The sequence below is a fragment of the Drosophila ficusphila genome, unplaced genomic scaffold (genome assembly GCF_018152265.1).
Source record: "Drosophila ficusphila isolate 14025-0441.05 unplaced genomic scaffold, ASM1815226v1 contig_791, whole genome shotgun sequence".
In the NCBI taxonomy this organism is placed as follows: Eukaryota; Metazoa; Arthropoda; class Insecta; order Diptera; family Drosophilidae; genus Drosophila; species Drosophila ficusphila.
Window position 1 is genome coordinate 16704348 of NW_025064737.1, and position 19707 is coordinate 16724054.

Consider the following 19707-nt stretch of genomic DNA (forward strand, 5'->3'; position numbering starts at 1 on the left):
TGAATTCAATTTCTTTCGCTTGAAAAAAATTCTACATTTATTCAGTATGCTTTTTGTTTTTTCATTTCATCGTTTTTTTTTTTGCTGTTTCTCAATCAAGGATGCATCATCTCATAACGGCTGTATGTCCTCAGCTATTCGGTTGCATATTTTTTTGTTTGTCAACAAAAACTTCTGTTTGTTTTTCAAATAAAGGTCCTTTCGGGCATATAGGTGTGTGTATGTGTATGTGGTATATATATTTCTCGTATTTTGTTGTATCAAATAACTTAAACGAACATCTCCACATTCTCATTACATTATTTGCTTGCAGCTAAAACATTGAAAAATAGAAAAAAAGTAGTTTCATGCTCACTTATATTATCATTTATTTCGTATTTTCATATTCATCGTTCATTATCATTGTTAAAGTATATCTTGTAAATCGGGTTTGTTTTGTTTTGTGTTGTGTGTGGTTATGCGTGGGTTGCTCATTAAACGGTTCTCTAAGCATTATATCTCAAGCATCGTTTGTTTTCCTCTAGAATTTTACAAAGCAATTAATTGCCTGACGACCCACACATCTTTGACCATTGTCCTGCTTCCGGATCTCACTCGTGCATATCGGTAGTGCGACTCTAGATCGGGCAAGAAGGGGTTTATCAAGTGTTTTTACATATCTTCGTTTCGTTTTGTTTAGTTTTGTTTTCTTCGAAATAAAAGTTTGTGTATTTCATATATGCTATTCGCTAGTATATAGGTAGGTATATATTTTATGTACGTCTATGAGCAGTGTCGGAAAAGCTTCAAAGATGGCAAGCAAGCGCCGCTTCGTCGTCTCGTCATCTTTATCATAATCGTTTAGTTCTCGTAAATGGAATATTAAAACGTTACTCGACCATTAATTTCTTGATGTTTTTTTACTTAGTTATTTAAGCAATTTCAATTTCTACTAGCTACATTTTCAGGGAACCAACCAACTTTTAAATCTGACCAAAGGACACCAAACTCTATAGCTGCTAAGCATCGGTTGTTTCGTTCGGGTTCGTTTGGTATTTTCATCATTCCCAGACATATCTTTAAGTTGGGGAGTAGTTAATGGTATGTTTATATGTTGTAAGTTGAATTAAGTAGTTCCTTGTCGGTTGTAGTTTTGCATTTCGTTCTTTGTTTTTCGGTTTATAGCCAATGCATGCGTTTTCATAGCTTTGTTCTAGTTTCCGGTTTCATTAGCTTCTTGTAGTGGATGTTTTTTTTGTTGTTGTGGGGAAAAAAGGGGGATAGAGAAAAGTGCGCGCCTAGAATTTACAGATTTGACATTCATTTGTTGCCTTTATTAATGTTATTAAATATATATATATATAGATGTATTTATGTATAAGTGTTGTAATAAAAGTTTGTGTTTGCATTTTAGCTGGCGCTAAACATTTCAATTTAATGTTTCATTCATAAGACTGACTTCTATCTTAAAATAAATGTATTTGTGTGTTTGTGTTTGTGTGCGGGGGAGGGGGTTAGTGCATGTGCATGTGTGTATGAAAGTTACTTTTCGTTTCGTTTCCCTCTCGCTCATCACACAAAAAAAAATAAGCTACCACTAACTTCATGCTTCTTCAAAAATATCAATACATTTAAAAATAAATAATATTAATTGCCCCCAGTTGCCTGGGAGCCAGTTTCGAACATATTTTTTTTCCTTCTTGCTTATCGCATTTATCATATTTTGCATTCCGTTTGCTTTTCTTGTAGATCTCTTTTCTGGGGTAAACTTTCAAGTTACCTGCAAATTTAAATAATCACCCAAGTTTTAATGTTTTCGAATCGACAAACTAAAGAACAAAGCCATGTTGCAATTTTCACATGAGTTTTTGTTGCTGTTAGTTGGTTTCAGGATATAGTAGTTGGCAGGTGGTGAGAGGAGTAGTAAGTAGTTGGGGGAAAGAAGCCGAGAATCCGAATAGAAAACGTAGAAACTCAAATATTATTTCGCTTTGCATGTTCAATTCAGTGAGATGCTTATGTTGATACTGCTCCTGCTACTGATGTTGCCGTTGCTGCTTGCTGCTGGGTGTCCTGGTAGTTTGGAAGATTGCTCTCAGCCATAGCTGATCGATTCAATTGCTTGATCGACAGGTATCGAAGAGATCCTCCTTCTGAGTGTCGCTGGGATATCAGTTGGACCAGTTGGTGGTGTAGTTGGTCCAAGGCATCTGGTAAAAAAAAAATATTTAAGTCAATCTAAATGGTTTGCAAATTTTCTATGATTTAGATGATTTAGGTTACATATTGAGTTATGAATGAATAAATAACATTTATATTAAACGCTTGTAAACACTTGCAAAGGTCTACATTTTCCTGCATGGTAAAACTCACGTGCTTGTCATGGTGATCCCACACCTCCATCTTGTCCGGCATGTGTGCGGAGATGTCAACAGCTCCAGGGGCAGCCACAAAATGCTGGTAGCCATAAGAAGGCATCAAGTTGACATGCTGCTGCTGTTGGTTCATGTTCGGCGGCGCCTGCATGTTGTGGTAGTCCATGGGCATCTAAAAATCACAAATCATTAAGAACCACTCGAAATCGATTCATATAAAAATCAGATACTCACATTCATTGGTTCATGCTGCTGCTGCTGCGGATAGGGTCCGTTGTTGTAGGGCCGGTACTGCTGCTGCTGCGGCTGCTGCTGCTTCAGCCAGTTGAGAGACTGTTGCTGCTGCGACTGCGGCGGTGGAGGCGGCTGCTGCAGTCCCGGTGGCTGCACCTTTGGTTCGTGCGCCCATGGCGGCAGTACGCTGGCCAGAGCATCATCCATGCTCAGCGCCGAGGCGGCCACGTTGAAGTTGTTCCAGGACTTCCAAGATGCAGCACGCTCTGTGCCAATGGGACGCGGCATCTTGCGGATGTCATCGTGATTCGGTGACATGGCCGATGGCGAGCCCAGGCCCGCCATTCCGCCGGCTCCGTTCTCCAGATGCAGCATATCACGACCCGTGTACGAGGGATACTCCAGGGTGCCGCCATACCACCGCTGTGCGGCCGCCGCTCCTCCCGGCTGGCGGGCTCCTGCTCCTGGTGGCTGCCTTCCCGGCTGGTTGCCTCCGAACATATTCGACTGGGCCCCGCCCTGCGGTTGCGGCGGCTGTGGCGGCTGTTTGTTGCCCTGCGCAAAAATCGAAGCGCGCGGATTCAGGCGCAACAGGTTATTGCTATCCACAATGTACGGCGAGGAAGAGGGATCCATGGGGTAGTTGAGCTGCTGCTGCTGTTGCTGCTGCGAGGGCTCCACCTTGTTGTAGATCATTCGCTGCAAGTTCTGCTGCTGGCGATCGATCATGGCAGCGGCGGCGGCTGCAGCTGCTGCTTGAGCTCCGAACGAGGTGGGCGGTGCTCCGCCTGCCTCCGATGCTGAAATCGGCATCGGTACATGCCGCTGGATGGGAACATTGGCCGTAGGTGGTTTGATAACGCCCGGTGAATGGGCCGGAGCCGATTCACCCAGTCCCTGGGTTCCGTTTATAGAGGGCTGGCCACCAGGGGGATTTCCCTCGTTGCCGGACACCATCGGTGATCTGGCTGGCGCTACAGCAGCTACTCCTCCGCCACCTGCTCCTCCGCTGGTGATAATGTTCAGGGCCTGCTGCACACTCTGCTGGTTGGATTGCGGTGGTTGCTGCTGCTGCTGTTGTTGCTGCTGCTGCTGTTGCTGTTGTTGTTGCTGCTGCTGGATCACATTTCCCACTGGCGGCGAGGTCGAGTGATTCGACGAGGCCTTGGAACTGCCCACCGGCGAACTGAGGATGTTGCGATTATATCCCGGTGCCTTGGAGGCATCTGCCTGCGGCAGGCCATCGCCCACGGCTCCTGCTCCTCCCCCAATGCCTTGATCGCCCAGTTTGCCCCACTGCGATTGCTGATAGTCGCTAAACAGGGAGTAGGTGCTGGACAGCTTGGCGGCCAATTGGGCACTGAAGCTATCGCTGGCGGTGTTCGCTGCACTGGCGGCCATCAGGTCATTCAACAGGTTGGTATTGATCACCAGGTTCTGCTGGGCCGTCTGTGCTTGTTGTTGTTGTTGCGGCTGCTGCGGCGCTTGTTGTTGTTGCTGCTGCTGCTGTGGCTGTTGTTGTTGGGATTGCTGTTGTGGCTGTGCTCCAGCTGGAGCTGCTGCTGGCTGGGATTGCTGCTGCTGTTGTTGTTGCTGTTGCTGCTGGGTTTGGGTGGGTGAACCCACTCGCTTGCTTGGCGGCGCAATGGGTGCAATGGGTTTCACATTGGCGGTGGCTGCTGCTCCCGCAGCAGCGGCTGCATTCACGGCAGCCACATCCGCCACATTGAAGGTGCCAATTGGTCCAGCCAATATGTTACTGTTAGTGTTGCTGTTGTTGCTACCGCTTCCACTTCCCAGCTGAGCAACATTGCCAGTCGCCGCAGTTGAAACTCCTCCTTGGCCAGGAACTGGTTTGCCTCGTCCAAATGGAGCCACCACACCACTGCTGCGTCCGCCGGCAGAGGTGACCACCGCGGTGGGTACTCCTCCCTCGGCTTTCTTAGGTGAAGACTGGGCAATGGCCGCTGCCTTGGCGAAGTTCTGAGTTCCGGGAGTCACAGTCGAGGGTTTACCAAGTACAGTACTGCTCTTCTGTGCTGCTGGCAGGGACTTCGATGCACTCTCCGTCTTGCCCTTGACCAAGCCATTTGATGATCCACTTCCGGCGGTGCGACCAGTCTGCTGCTGGTTGAGATAACCGCCGCCGCCTCCTCTGGCGTTGCGAGAACTGGAGCCACCCGAGGCGGACACCTTGGAGCTGCTACTGCCATTGGACTTGGCCGACGCCGATGAACGTCCACTTGAAGCCTTAACAGGCTGCAACTGCTGCTGTTGCTGCTGTTGTTGCTGCTGCTGCTTGTGCGCATTGCTGTAGGCAGCTCCCGCTGCAGTAGTGGAACTAGCCGACGAACTGGACGACGTCGAGGTGGTGGATGCGGCCGATGAAAAGGTGTAGGCATTCACGCCGGCAGCTGTGCGATTGTCCCAAGTTCCGACGGCCATCGGAGCGTTTGCCCCGCCACCGGAAGCCTGTTTAATGCTGCTGTTAATCCTGGGCAGCATTTGCAAGATGTCAACGTCGGGATCCTTGATGAGCGACAGGATGAGCATGTGTGCCTGCTTGGTGGCATCCGTCAGACCCTTGATTGTGATGCAGCGCTCGGACTGGTTCTTGCCCTGCTTCTCCACCTCGATGTGGGCACCGGTGGTGGCACGAATGGCGTTGATGTTGCTGCCGCCACGTCCAATCACCCGCGAGATGGCATTCACCGGAACCTGCACCTTTTTGCACGTCATCTCGGGCACCGAGGACGCCGAAGATGATGCGCCTGTGGCCAGCGAGCTGGAACTGTTGCTCGAGCTGTTGACCAGGTGGTGGTGCGGATGATGCGGATGGTGCTGCACGGTGGCCGTCGAACTGGCGGCTGTCACCGGCGCAGGGGCTCCTCCACTCGCTCCCACCGCAGTGGTCTGCTGGGTGCTGCTCTTGCGCACCACTTCCTTCCAGCCATCGACCTCGCTGCGCTTGGCAGGGTTCAGGCTGGCACTGCTGGTGGCTTGTGACACTGGTTTGGCCACCTCCTTGCGGCTGGCGGCGTTGGCGGCGCTGCTGCTGTTGGTTGTGCTGCTGCTGTTGATGTTGCTGGCGGACTCGCTGCTCTGCAGTTTGCTGGAGTTACTCGGTTGCTGTTTGGCTGGCGGTGCCGCCTCCTTCGGCGCCAAGTTCTCCTTCTCGCGCTTGTTGTTGCTGCTGGTCGTGCTGTTCTTCTCCTCCTTCTTCTTTTGCACGGAAGGCTCCTCCTTCTTCACCTCCACTTGTCGCTTCAAAGGAGCTGTCTGCTGTGTGGCAGACTGTTGCTTGACAACCTCGACTGCCGGTTGCTTCTTTACAGAGATGCCCTTGAGGACAGTGCTTGGAGCAGGTGTGATAACAGCAGGAGTTGGTGTTGGAAGCGGTTCGGCTGCTGCCGGCTTGTTCTTCGTCTGCTTCTTGCTCTTCTTTCCCTGATTGTTGTTCGAGGAGCCGGAGTTGGCTACTGTCTCAGCAGCCTGGGCGGATTGGCGGGCACCCTTGGTGTCGCCGCTGGAGCAGGAACCCTGATCGATGCCCGAGTCGCCCTCCTCGCGGGCGGCGGCCGGCGCTGCCTCCTCGTCTTCATCGTCCTTATCGGAATCATCGTCCTTGTCACTGGCATCGTCATCGTCGCCCTGCATATCGTCGCCACCAGCTCCGTTGCCCTGCTGCTGGCGGCGCTTTTCCTCCTTCTTCTCCATCTTCTTCTTCTTCTTGCGCTCACGACGCCGGGCGGCGGCCGCTTTGCGGCTCTCCTCGCGCGTCCGCTCCAAGTCGAGCTCCTCCAGCAGGATCGAGGCGTTCTTGTTTGCCTTGACGGCCTGGGCCTCCTTGGCGCTGCGCAGGATCTTCATGCAGTCGTAACACTTGTCGATCAGCTCTTTGTCACTGATCGTGCCAATGAAGCGGATCATCTCCTGGTCAGAGGGGAACTGCGACACATACTGCACCATCCACTTGACAATCTTGGTGTGACCCTTGCGAAAGGCGGCCATCAGGCAGGAAACCCGACGATTATCCTGTGAGTCAATGTCAGCACTGTGGTCGTAAAGAAGCTCCACCACACTGAGATGGCCACCGTGGGCGGCCAACCAGAGCGGGGAGTTACCCTTCTTATTCTTTACCTCTACGCTGGCATTTCGGGAAAGCAGGAGCTCCACGAACTTCTGGTGCCCCTTGTCGGCGGCGATGGTCAGCGCGGTGTCCCTGGACGTGGGCACTGGTGCAGCATTCACATCCGCTCCCTTGTCCAGCAGCACGCGACCCACCTCGATGTAGCCGCCCGATGCGGCCTCCATAAGCGGCGTTAGTCCCGTCTTGGCCCGATGCTCCACATTGGCTCGTCGGTCGAGGAGCAGGCTCACCACCTCATGCCTGCCCTGGAAGCAGGCCAAAGTCAAGGCCGTGTTGCGGTTGGTTTCGATCTGGGCATTTATGTCGGATCCCTGATCCAGAAGCAACTTCACCGCCGGCGTATGACCATTCATGGCGGCCAACATAAGCGGCGAGATGCCCAGCTTGCTGCCCGTGCGCGAGTTGATCTCCGCTCCATGACTGAGCAGCAGCTTGATGATGTTCACATAACCGCCGCTGGCGGCCAGGCTAAGTGGCGTGTAGTCGGATACATTGCGGTGCTCTTTGTTGGCACCAACGCCGAGCAGAAGCTCCACCACTTCGTAGCGTCCGCCGGAACAGGCCAGCGAAAGGGGTGTATCTTTCGTGCGCTCCGACTGGGCCTCCAGCTCGGCGCCGTGCTTGAGCAGGATGTCCACGACCTTGTCGTGGCCAGCGGTGGCGGCCAGAATGAGCGGCGTGAATCCCTTCTTGTCGCGGTGCTCGATGTTCGCTCCCCGATTGATCAGCAGCTCAACCAGCTCCTCGTGACCACCGGCACAAGCCAAGGTTAATGCGGTGTCGTGATTCGACTCCGTTTCCGAATCAATCTCGATGGTTTTGTCCACACTCACGGTGCTCGCAACGGCCAATTGGTTTTGAAGTTGCGCCTGCTGCTGGGCTGTTGCGACCTGGGGTTGTTGATGCTGATTGGTATTTACTAAGGGGGAAAAAAATAATAAACAATTTAGGTTTATAGTTAATTAGAAGTTGCAAAATTTAAATGCAATACCCACCTTGACTGCCGGCTGGTGTCTGGCGCATCACACAACGGCGATCCTTCCGGGATTGCTTGTCGATGGCCTTCTTGGCAATGCCGCCAGGCATCGATTTGGTGGAGCCCACGCCACTGCTAGGCGCCGGAGTAGGCGTGCCTATCGGCCAAATGGATAGCTCGTTTTGCGGCTGGCCCGGCTGCTGCTGCAACTGCTGTTGCTGCGGAGGCTGCAGAGCGAACTGCGTGTACTGTCCAACTGCCGGTTGTGGAACTACCACAGAGGCAGGATGCGTTTGCGTGGCCACCTAGGGAATGCATTTGAGATCTCACATTAGTCGCTAAACGATTTTGTAAAATTGTATGCAAAACATACCTGATGCTGGACACAGGTTTGCGCCAGCATATGCGGCGGCGGATGAAGGAGCAGCTGTTCCTGCAGGTTTAAGTGCTTTTGCTTGAGCGGCAATGCCTGGATATCGACGACGGGAGCTCCGCCCGGCACCTGGCCGGTTCGTTGGAGCAACAGCTCTTGGGCCACTTGCTCGAGCTCACTCTGGGTGGGCGCACGCTGACCGCCGGTTCGATGCTGGAAGAGATGGGCCTGCTCGGCGTGCAGCTGCTGCTGCTGCTGCTCGGTGAGTGGCTCTCCTACGGCCTGCTGCTGTTGCGCCTGATGCTGGGCCATGTTCGGGGGCACATGGAAGAGCAATTGCACTGGCGGAGCATTCTTATCGCCGCTATCCACGTTGTAGACAAAGTTGGTGGCAGGCTGCTGCTGCTGGTGTTGGCCATGATGCTGAGCAGCCACAGCCTTGATTATGCGCGCATTAGAGTACTGCTGCAGTTGTTGCTTTAACTCTGAATCGTTTTCCAAGCCAAGCGGCTGGTGCTGATGCTGATGAAAATCTGCGGCATTGGGGATACCCTGATGGTGTAGCTGCTGCTGCTGATCGTCCCTGAAGGGCAGTAGGGATAGCGGAGTCTGTTGGTGTTGCTATAAACAAAAAGATTTAGTTTTAATGACGTCACAAATAAGAGGAAAAGGAAACCAACCTGCAGGTGCATTTCCTCAGCTTCGATTAGTCGCTGGTCGAGTGGGATGTTCTGCTGCATTGGATAGTCCAGCAGGACGAGATTTGCCTGACGCTGGGCATCCTGGGGGACATCACCTGGGTTAATAAGACCCGGCGACCTAACCACGCCCACCAACTGCTCCTGGCCTGTCCACTTGGCCGACGACTGCGCCCAGTTGCCAGCGAACCTTCCTTTGCACATTTGGTTCAGGCTGAACTCGGCGAGCTCTGGATAGTTCAGGCTGCTTGCCAATTCCTGCAAAAAGATGATAAATCATAAATAGTTTGGCTAATTAACTACACAACTAATCTACATTTGTTAGTTGACAAATTTATGTATGCTCAGATTAAAATCATAAATTCTTAATTAAAGTCCTTTTATTTTAAAGCTAACTTACCTGGAATATGTCCTCCATTTCGCCATCGTTGGCAAAGTGTTCCAAGCCGGAGTATAGCTCACTTGCACTGGCGCCGCCATCGTCCTCTGAAAAACGGAAAGAAATAACTAGGTTAAGCTTGGTGGGACCGACATTGCAGGATTCGTGATCATACCGCATTGCTGGTCTCCCTCCACTTGCTGTTGGAGCTGTTGTTTCTGGTGGACGGCAGCCGCTTTGGCGTGCGCAGCTGCTGCGGTGGCAGCTGCCAGCTGCTGCTGAAGCACGCTGTTGAGCGCCGCGTTGCTGCTGGCCGCCGCCTTGAGATTGCTGATCTGGGGCAGGACGTGAACCAGCTCCGAGTTTGTGAGTTCGGGCGGGAAGTCGCACAGCGTTTGCGAGGTAAGGATAAGGTTCTCCAGCCGAGTGGCCATTTTGCGCTGCTTCAGTGGAAGCGAGCTCGCGCCGCTCTTTGAGTTGTTATTGTTGTTGCTGCTGGTACCTTGCTCACTTTCGGGCTCATCTAAGAAGAACTCGTCATCGTCCCCTTCGTCCTCCTCATCCTCGCCTTCGCCGCCGCCTTCGTCCTCATCAATGTAATCGACCTCACCGTCGTTCTCTCCCTCAGCGTCCTCATCTTCGTAGTTCAGCTTATCGATCTCCCCGCTGTTGGTATCCTGCTCTTCGTCTTCGTCGTCCTCTTCCTCATCATCCTCCTCTTCCTCCACAATGATGCCGTCTTCGCGCAAAGCGGCAGCCAACTCAATGGGCTCGGGCGGCAAGGTGTTCTCCTCGCCATCTGCACCACCGTCGGCGTCTTCATCGCTGTCAAGCTCCGAGCTGATCTCATCCTGATCCTTGTTGGCCGCTGCAACAGCAGCGGCTGCTGCTGCCGCTGAGCAGAGCGTGGCCAGGTTCTTCATCTCAGACCGAGGTTCCGATCCAAGACGATCTGCTTCGGTTGGCGAGGACATTGTTGTCTCTTCCATTTCCGGCGGAGTCTCAGTTGGCGACTTGGGCTGGTCGCCAAAGAAGTTGTGCACTCCCACCATATGCCAGCCGTCCTTGAAGAAGTTTAGCTGGGGTGTGTTCAGGGCTATTTCCTTCCTTCCCCTTGAACCGTTCACCGCCGTCTCCAGCATGCCACGGAAATCCTCCATGGCTGTCTTGCGCTGCTGGGCAACATCCAAGGACTGTTGCTGCTGCTGCTGCTGGTCGACATAGTTGGCGCTCCCAGTGGGCGAGGCAAGGGGAGAGGCCGGGGAGATGGAGTAGGCCACGTTCGAGGACGAGGCGGCCGCTGCTGCTGCAGCTGCTGCATTATCCAAAGCAACTCGCTGGTGGTGCAGCTGCAAATGCTGCTGAAGATGCAGATGCGGATGCTGCAAGTGACGCGGCAAATAAGAAATTTCATTAATATAAATATTTATCTTAAAGAAATACTTTATATTACCAGGTTATTGTAGATGGACACCATCTGATTTTGCTGCAGATTCGGCAAACCTTGCTGGGGGTGTTGGGCTGCTGATGCTGCAGCTGCCGCCGCCGCTGCTGCAGCAGCTGCTGCTGCGGCTGCCTGCTTGCGGTTGCTCTTGTTGGTTGCCTTAACCTTCGGCCTGTCGCTAATGGCTGTGCTCTGGAGAACCTCCGAGGAGTGGGTAATAGCTCCGCTAGAGTTACGCTGCAGAAAAGGTAAATTAGTTTTTGAACATAAATATGAAATGCAAATTAATGACATACCGCTGGGATCTGAGCACTATTGTCCTGTGCAGTAGGTACGGGCTGATTGTTGTCGGCTCCTAATTGAAGTAGTCGAAGAATATCAATTAATAAAGATGTTCAGGTGACTAGCAGTTCAAATCGAAAGACTCACCTTTCAGGGCTAGCTCGTTGGGATCACTGCAGCTGCTCTCCGGCGGCAGTTCGCCCTTCATCAGCTCCGGCTTTAAGCCCCGTCGGCGCTGCAGCCGTGGATCTTCTCCAGCGCAAGCGAACTGAGATGCCTTGCCATCCTCGCCCAAGGGCTGTGAGCGCACCTGCTCGCCATGCTGCTGCAGCTGATCCAACGGGCAGTCGACATATTCCTCCACCTCGCCGGACTTCAGGAAGTGATTACGGTTCGGGAGCATGCCCTTCAGCTTGGCCTGGCCTTGCTGCATTTGCTGTTGCTGCATCACAGGCTGCTGGCAAACGGTGTGGAAAAGTACTGGTGGAGCTGGCGGCGCCTTCTGCGGGGGCTGCAGTGAGTTGATGTGCTCCATGTCCAAGTCGAAATGCTTGCACGGCACCATCTGGTGCTGACCGCCAGCAGGTGGCTGCTGTTGTTGTTGCTGCTGCTGCTGCTGCTCGAAGCCAGGCTGCAGGTGGAACAGTCGCGACTTGGCAATCAGCCCTTCCTGCTGCTGAGCACTGAGCGTGGTCAGATCGATTCCACCCACCTCCCCGTACTCCTCCATGCCAGCCTCACTGCCGGTAGTGCTGGCTCCCGCACCCATGCCCGCTGCCGCTGTAAGTTGCAGGTCGCCGGCATCTAAGAAATCACCGGTGCCAAGGGCCACAATGTTGGAGGTGCCGTTGCCGCCACTGCTGAACTGTTGCTGGTGGAAATGTTGCTGATTGGATGCGCGAGCCGCCTCCGACAGCTCGTGCAATCCTGGCGGAGCGTTGAGCTGCTGCAACTGATGCTGCAGCTGTTGCGAAAGGATCTTGTGATTCAGACGCGTTTGATTCGAACCAGCCGGAGCTGCAGTCGGTGCAGCTGCCTGGTTGACATTTGCAGCCGCAGCCATTTCCGTTGGCGAGATGTTTGGGTAGCGGAACAGCAGCTCGACCACACGAGTGTGTCCACCCTTAGAGGCCTCGATCAGCATGGTGCTGTTGTCCTTCAGTTTGTGAAACGGGTCGGCGTTGTTCTTCAGAAGCAGTTCCACCACCGACTGGTGGCCACCGGCACAGGCTAGCGACAGGGCAGTGTGATCGTTACTGGTGGTCTGTTTATTTACATTGGCGCCCTTCTGGATGAGGAACTTAACGGTGCACAGGTGTCCGGCGCGACAGGCCTTCATCAGCGGGGTTCGCCCGCCCTCGGACTCGTGCTCCAGCTCAGCTCCGTAGGACAGGAGCACACCGGCCGCGTCTGTGTGTCCGTTCTCGCAGGCGTGTGTCAATGCAGTATCGCCCGTCTGCGTCTCCGCATGGACATTGGCCATGTTCTTCAGCAGGAAGCGCACCAGATCGGTGTGGCCCTCCTGCGAGGCCTCCATGAGGGGCGTGGAGGCGCCCAGCTCCAGGTTGGCGCCCTCTTTGATAAGAAAGGCGGCCACCTCGCTGAAGCCACCGCAACAAGCCAACGTAAGGGCCGTCTCTTGGGTTTCCTCGGTTGTGGCATTGATGTTGGCACCCTTGCTCAGCAGCAGGGCCACCATCTCCTCGTGTCCCTCGCGAGCGGCCTCCATGAGCGGGGTGTAGCCCTCGTCGTTCACCTCCTCGATGTTAGCACCGCGCTCGATCAAAAGGGTAGCTAACTCTACGTGGCCACCGCAGGCGGCCAGCGTTAGAGGTGACTCAAATGAATCCGTGGGCATGTTCACTTGGGCACCGGAGTCCAGCAATAAGCGCGCCACCTCCACATGGCCATCCATTGAAGCCTCCATCAGAGCCGTATGCATTTCGTCGGTCTTGTGCTCCTGATCGGCACCGGCCTGCAGCAGAAATCGCACCATGTCCAGGTGACCCTTGTAGCAGGCCAGTGTAAGGGCACTCTCCTTGAACTCATTCGAGTGGGTGTTAATGCCGGCTCCATGCTCGAGTAATACCTAAACGGTGACAAGGACAAACGATTAGCAATTGGCAAGGAAATTACAAAGTTGATAACCAAAATCGATTCTAATAAATGCATCAGATAAGATCAAACTAAATCACAGAGCTGGCATCCTGCCCGGACCCATCAGTAACTCGATTCAGGTCACAGGTGTGCCAACACTCTCAAATCTCGGATTATAATCATATGCAATGAGTACAGTGAAAGAAAAACCGAAAAACTACGTTAGAAGACTATTTTATTGGTCATTTTTAACTGAAAACTAGATTGTTCGATGATTAATTGGTCTTTTGAGACCCTTCTTTGAACGGAATCCACTTACCTTAGCTACTTCCACATGTCCGGCGGAGGCTGCCTCCATCAGGGGCGTGTGTCCGTTTTCGTTCTGCTCCTCCACGTTGGCGCCGTGCTTTAAGAGCACCTTGACCACATCCACCTGACCACCGGCGCACGCAAACATTAGCGGGGTGTTGCCAGTGGCGCAGTGCGCGTTCACATCGGCATTGTGGCTGAGCAGTAGATTGACGATGTCCAGGTGACCCGCGGACGCGGCCTCCATCAGCGGCGTCGAGTCTTTTTGGCCCTTGTCCTCCACCTGGGCGGCAGACATGGCTAGAAGGACCTGCAGGGTATTAACAAAGATAAAGTTTCGGATCAGTTGCAGGTTAAAACATTAACAATTCGCTGAAGTAATTCCTTGTTCCTTTTCTGCTCCTTGAGGATGTTTGCCTTATAAATCGGGCGTTTATCGATAAGCCAGTTGTGAATGCAAACGTGCACAAACGGTGTTGCCACACCGGCAAAATGACGTGTTAAAATTACACGTACAATCAAATAAAGAAGTGATTTGTATCGCTAACTGAATAAAATTACGCTTGCTATACAAAAAACAAACTTTATATCGCTTTCCTAGACTGACACAAAAAAAATGTGTTCCTATAGAGTGGCATTTTATTTATATACTTATTTTTTAGCAATTATTATTAAAAGGTAAAACAAATAAATGAGCCATACAAATTATTTTTTGCAATAGTTCCCATAGGATAGGATGGAATATATGTATATGAAAACAATTTTGGAATATACCCTATTTTAGTTTTCCCAAATGGGAGTTAAACATACCTGAGCCAGTTCGTAGTAGCCGGCAGAGCAAGCCATTGAAAGCAGGGATTCGCCATCGTCCGTGGAGGCAGCGGCGTCGTTTAGGTTGACGTTGCCCTTGCAGAGCAGCCGTTTCACCGTATTGACATCGTTATCCGTGCAGGCGGCCACGAGGGATCTGGAGAAGCCACTGCTGCAGGGGAAAATAACATTTCCACTTAACAAACGCTCGGTTACCAAAAAAGATTGATGTAACTTACTTCTTGTCTCGCGGACTGTTGGCACAGCGCATCTTGGTGAGCGCCTGCTTGGTCTCGTCGATGGCATGAGTGGCGTGGCGCAGGACGGGTGGCTTCTCATTGGCCGCAGCCTCGAGCAGGGCAGTGAGGTTGCTGGAACGCTTGTTGTTGGCGTCCAGCAGGAAGGAACTCACTTCGGGCGCGTCCTCTTCCTCGTCCTCATCGTCGATCTCCTCGTCATCGGCATCGTTGTCTTGCATCACATCTTCGTGGTAACAAGAAAATCCGGATTTACAAAAATATTTTAAAACAAAAAGCTTCTGAAACTCACCGATCTCCTCCTCATCCTCTTCGTCGTCGCCTTCGGACTCATCCGAATCCTCGGACTCCTCCTCCGTTTCGTCCTCATCCTCGCGCACTTCGCCCTCATGCGGGCAGCTATCGGGATCCGATTCTGGAATATCATCCTGTAAGAGAAAAAAATACATTTCCTTAAGTATTGGCACTGTCAAATTAAATTGTTTTCTACTAACGAACTGAAATCTTATACTGGGGGTGAGTAGTGAGAAGTTGCCTACAAATATTAAGCTGGAAATTACGAATTAGATAAGCTATATAAAAAGTTGTTGATCAGTAGAGCACATTCTTGTTGTCTAAGGCCAGCAACAAAGTGGATTGGTTTTATATGGTTTTGTTTTTTAAGTGTGCGAAGATGAAGCGGAGTAGTTGGGCAAAAAACCGATCAATTGTTTGGCGAATATTAATAGTTTAGTAGAACTTGTGGATTTGAAGCTTTAAATACTTCCGTTTGCCTTCGGTTAATTTTTTTTTTTTTTTTTTTTTTTTTTTGTTGTTTTTGTAGTTTTTTAAAGGAGCGGGTTGGGGAGCTGGGTTTTATAACGCGAAACTGAAACTTACCAGGAGATCTGGCCTTAAACACAAGAATGCCAATAGGATCTACAAATAAAGAGAAACGAAAGAAACGTGTGCATAAATAATAAAAATTAAATCAAGCAGAGAGAATAGAAATTCGAGATTTCAGGGATAAGTTGAACTATACAAAGGGGGTCTACGGCCAATTTACATGGACGAAGGATTGCAGCAGAAAATCCACGCTGGTTCGGAATCTTCGTATCATCGCTTCAGTAAAGTTTTTAAAAAGCGTGCTCATATTAAAAGGCAAGTAGACCATAACTGCCTTGTTCTTTTCGGCTTGCCAGGCTCGTTTAAATTCGTTTTAACCAAAATTTAATAGTCTATTTTATATTTGGGAAAATTTAACATTCAGGAGTTATAAATGTGACAGCAACTGCATGGCAAACCAGAAAAGAAATTTTGAAAACAACAAAATCAGTGACTTTGAGGCAGCGTTGCCAATGCGACCAAAAAGCACTGGCAGGTTGGCCAAAAATATAATTATCGATAACAAAGGATGAGGAGAAAAGGGAAGAGGGAGAGGAGAGACCGAAAACTAACAAGAAAAAACAAACTATATGTTTTTTCCTACTAACACCAGTTTTCTGAAAACATTTCCTCATTTCTAAGTTGCAACTAATTATTGAGCATGATTTACCCTTATAAATAGTAATTACTTTTGAAATATAAAGAACACTATGACTCAGAGTGCACTACATCGATTAAAATACTGCACACGCACACACTCTCACTGCCATGGTTTGCGTGACGTGTGTGTGAGTGTTTACGCCCACGCCTCAAATTATTGAACCTAAAAAGAAATGGCAAAAAAAAAATCGCCAAAATACATTTTCAACACGAGGCCAAGTGATATCTGCTTAACCTTTGATGAATGAACAAAACGGAACATAAAAGAACATAACCAAGCAAAGAAGCAGAAGAACGGCAGCAGAAGGAGAAGCAAAGAAGAGAACCTACAACAAATATTCATCATGAACGAGTTCAACAGCAGCCGTTCGTTTGTTCTCGTTGCTGCGCATAGGTATGCGTGTGTGAGCGTGATGGGTAAATTTGTGAAAAAGAAAATCAGCCGTAAAATGTCTGCACGCTACCGCAAAAAAATAATCAGCAAATTGTCTTTTCTGACCAAAAAAAAAAGTACGCCAAAGTTCATTACACTCTAAGCGTTATTATTATTATGTCTCTTATTTATTATTGTTATTTTATGTTTCGCTGCAGCAACAACAAAACATCAGCTAAAAAGAAGCAGCAGCAGCATCGGCGGCGTTGCCAGATCGGCGCTTGACATCTTTGTCACGCTGCCCAAAAGAGAATTCGCGAAAGCAGCCAAAAAATATATGTACGTGCTTACACATGCGAGGAAATTAAACTACTAATTTGCGTGGGAGAGGCGGGGTCAATTACAAGATGTAACCGATACAATGACCTTTGATTGATTAGCTGCAGCCTACATTTTTTGTAACTCGCATTTTCTAGTATGCTAGACAAAGAAATAGGTGTTTTTACGCACACAAACTCACAAAAATGGGCAAGCAAGCATTCAAACAGCTGATAAATCATTCACTCACACTACCAAGAGAGAAGGGCTAGCACACACACACTGGCGGATAAAGAGAGTTGAGGAAAATATGGCTGCAAAAACAACAATCGCGATTATGTATGTATGTATGTAGCACAATAATGTGCGATCATTTCGTTTCGAGGTATTTCCCCACGTAAATACATAAATTGGCACCTGAGATAATGGAAATCTGCGAAGCGACAAGCGCATTTTTATTAGGAAATACCAACACTTGCACTCACACACATAAAAAACGTCGTTATTTTTTGAGGTGTCCGGAAAGAAAAAACATGGCATTTTAAGGATTTAACATATAAATGGTTGGCCCTTGCCCATTGGAAAAACCTTAGAGGTACACTATAACTATAACCGACTAATTCATTGTTGGATACTTATGTTGTTGAAAGAATATTTATATAGGGACATGCAAATCGGGAAACATATCCACATGACTGAATTAAAAAAATAATTACAAACAGGATGATTACAGGGACATTGGCCCACTTACCTCTGAGACTGACTCTTCCTCCGATTCGGACAGGTCTGTGGTGACGGGCTGGGGGTAGAGCTCGGTATCGGTGTCTGTGTCTTGCGTTATCATGTTCTGCAGCGCCGACGAAAAGACATTCAATATACCCGCCGACGGGGACAGCGAAGAGGCGGTTGAGGAGGTTGATGTGGCGGAACGATTCGATGCCGAAGCAGCGGCAGCCGCATCCTTCAGCTTTTGCTTAAACACGGCGGCTTTGGCCACATCCACGGCGTGGTTGACGGTCATTCGGGGTCCTGCTGCTCCGCCCCCCACTCCTAATGCTAAACCACCTGCTCCAGCCGGTCCACCGGTAGCAGCGCCAGCGTTGCTATCGGCGGCAGCGGCGGCGGCGCCCATCAGCAGAGTGGTTGCGGCGAATTTCAAATGCGCCGAATCCTTGCTGGTCAAGTTGGGCGTATTCCCCTGTCGCTTCAAGGCGGCCACTGCTGCTCGGGTCTTCTTCGAGGACGAGGAGCCGGAGGAGCTACTACTGGGGGCAGGAGCTGGAGCTGGAGCAGTTGCTGTTGCATTAGCAGGAGCGTTTGCAGGCAGTGCTGGGCTGGGCGCTGAGGCCACGGCGGCCCGAAACTTGGCAGCACTTCCTGCTCCAGTGGTAGAGGTGTTGCTGGTGGTCACTGAAGCGGGATTGGCTATGACCGTGGTACCGCTGCCGCTACCACTGTTCGTTGTTGCTGTTGTTGTGCTGCTGCTGCCGCTGTTTGTGGCCGAGGGCGGTGTGGGCGTGGCCGAGGTCTGACTGCTACTGGTTCCAGACATCTTGGCAGTGTTATTGTTGGTATTGGTGTTGTTAACTTTCAATCGGCTGGCTGATGAGGAGGAGGAGGCGGTTGTATTGGGTAATGCGCCTGATGACTCCGTCGCTGTCAGTGGCTCATTCTTGGCCGACAGGATTTTCCGGCCGCTGTTTTTTAGACTATTACTAGCCAACAAAGCGGCGGCTATCGAATGTCTGGCGGCAGCAATACGCGGTAAATTATGATTGAACTGTCTGTTGGGCTTTTGATTGGTGTTATTATTATTATTGGAGCCTGTGTTACTTTTGCTGGTTGCTTTCGGTTGGTTGGTTGTGGTTTGTTGGTTAAAATACGCCGTAGAGCGCACATTCAAGTCATCGCATTCATGGTTTTTCGCATCATTATTCATTTTACTCTCTCGCTGGAGGTTTTGTTATTAGAGGTTTTTCTTCTTGATTTACTTTTAATTCGCGCGTCCTTTTTGAGATTAAGAGAAGGAATTTTACTAAAATTCTATATATATATTTTTTGTTTTCTTTTTTTACATAGTGAGTAAACAAACATTACTACCAAGACCAAATTTCACTTCAAGTGAATTTGACAATTTTGTTGATGTGTTTTTCAAAGTAGAGGGTGATGGTACCATACGAAAACACATCAACAAAAAGAGGTTCTTCGGTTATATTGATTTTAGGATATTGTTAGGGAATTGGTTGATATATATATGCGATGGTCAAAGAAACTAACACACACATTCACACATGCAGGCACCTCGCACACACACACAGGAGCCAGCGGGGTGGCAACGCTGCGCATTCTTTCACTCTGCCTTTGCACACTCGTTCGTACATCGTTCGTTCGCATTTAATTCTCCCATCCCATTCCATTTCCCCTGTCCACTGATTCACATTTTACACCGAAATTGTTCAGGTGTGATACAAAAAAACACTAAATCACTTAATCTTTCCGTTTTATTTCGCTAATTTCTTTTTATTTGCGAGTACAAGGCAATCGATGCGCAATTAGGACTTGGGCAACGTGCTTCACTATTTATATAATCGCCGAAGGCAGACGCCGACAAAAATGCCAATCGAAGGACGTACTTTGCCCGTTTAATAATTTTTGCGCATATGCAATTGCAGTACTTTATTTATAAAACTTTTCGCAGCAGTTTCGACTTCGCCCGAACGAACGAAGAAAAAATCACTTTTCGACTTTGGCGTATGCGTTTCTCACTTGGTCGATAGCCTCGTCTCGCTTGCGCACACGAGATGCCCCGACGCGGCCAGACGGGCCGCTGCTGCGGTCCCACTCGCACGCGCAGACGAAGGCAGAAAATAGTAGAGCGACTGAGGGAAAATTTTTTGCCTCTATTCCGATGCCGTTTTTCGACAATTACTTGGTGTTTGCAGAACGGAAAACTATCACAATGCGTGTCCCTTACGGTCGCCAACAATTTGGCGATATTTGCGCGTATTACCGTTTTAAATTTCTAGCAAATTAATCAATTTTTCAGCAGTGTTAAATTCTCTGTCTATCGTCAGAGTGGATCGCCATATTATTCCCGGATATTGAATTGAACCAGAAAAGCGAACCGGT

At 50.0% G+C, this 19707-nt stretch overlaps 1 protein-coding gene across 3 annotated transcripts; it reads right to left on the minus strand.

Moving 5' to 3' along the window:
• Nucleotides 1-343: 343 nt before the first annotated feature.
• On the minus strand, nt 344-19695 carry LOC108092001 (ankyrin repeat and KH domain-containing protein mask). Of its 3 annotated transcripts, none has more exons than XM_017191428.2 (18): nt 19589-19695; nt 17330-18585; nt 15243-15281; nt 14656-14791; nt 14346-14589; nt 14107-14275; nt 13307-13606; nt 11038-12979; nt 10905-10963; nt 10618-10845; nt 9340-10546; nt 9186-9271; nt 8768-9043; nt 8088-8708; nt 7734-8019; nt 2589-7657; nt 2353-2526; nt 344-2189 (listed from the first exon to the last, which is right to left on the minus strand). In XM_017191428.2, the coding sequence occupies exons 2-18, from the start codon at nt 18515-18517 to the stop codon at nt 2151-2153; spliced, it is 12063 nt and encodes a 4020-aa protein (XP_017046917.2). In that variant the 5' UTR covers nt 18518-18585; nt 19589-19695; the 3' UTR covers nt 344-2150. The 3 variants fall into 3 exon arrangements, with proteins under 3 accessions (XP_017046917.2, XP_017046916.2, XP_017046918.2); XM_017191427.2 differs by having other exon boundaries at nt 14107-14278; XM_017191429.2 differs by lacking the exon at nt 15243-15281 and having other exon boundaries at nt 14107-14278.
• Nucleotides 19696-19707: the final 12 nt, after the last annotated feature.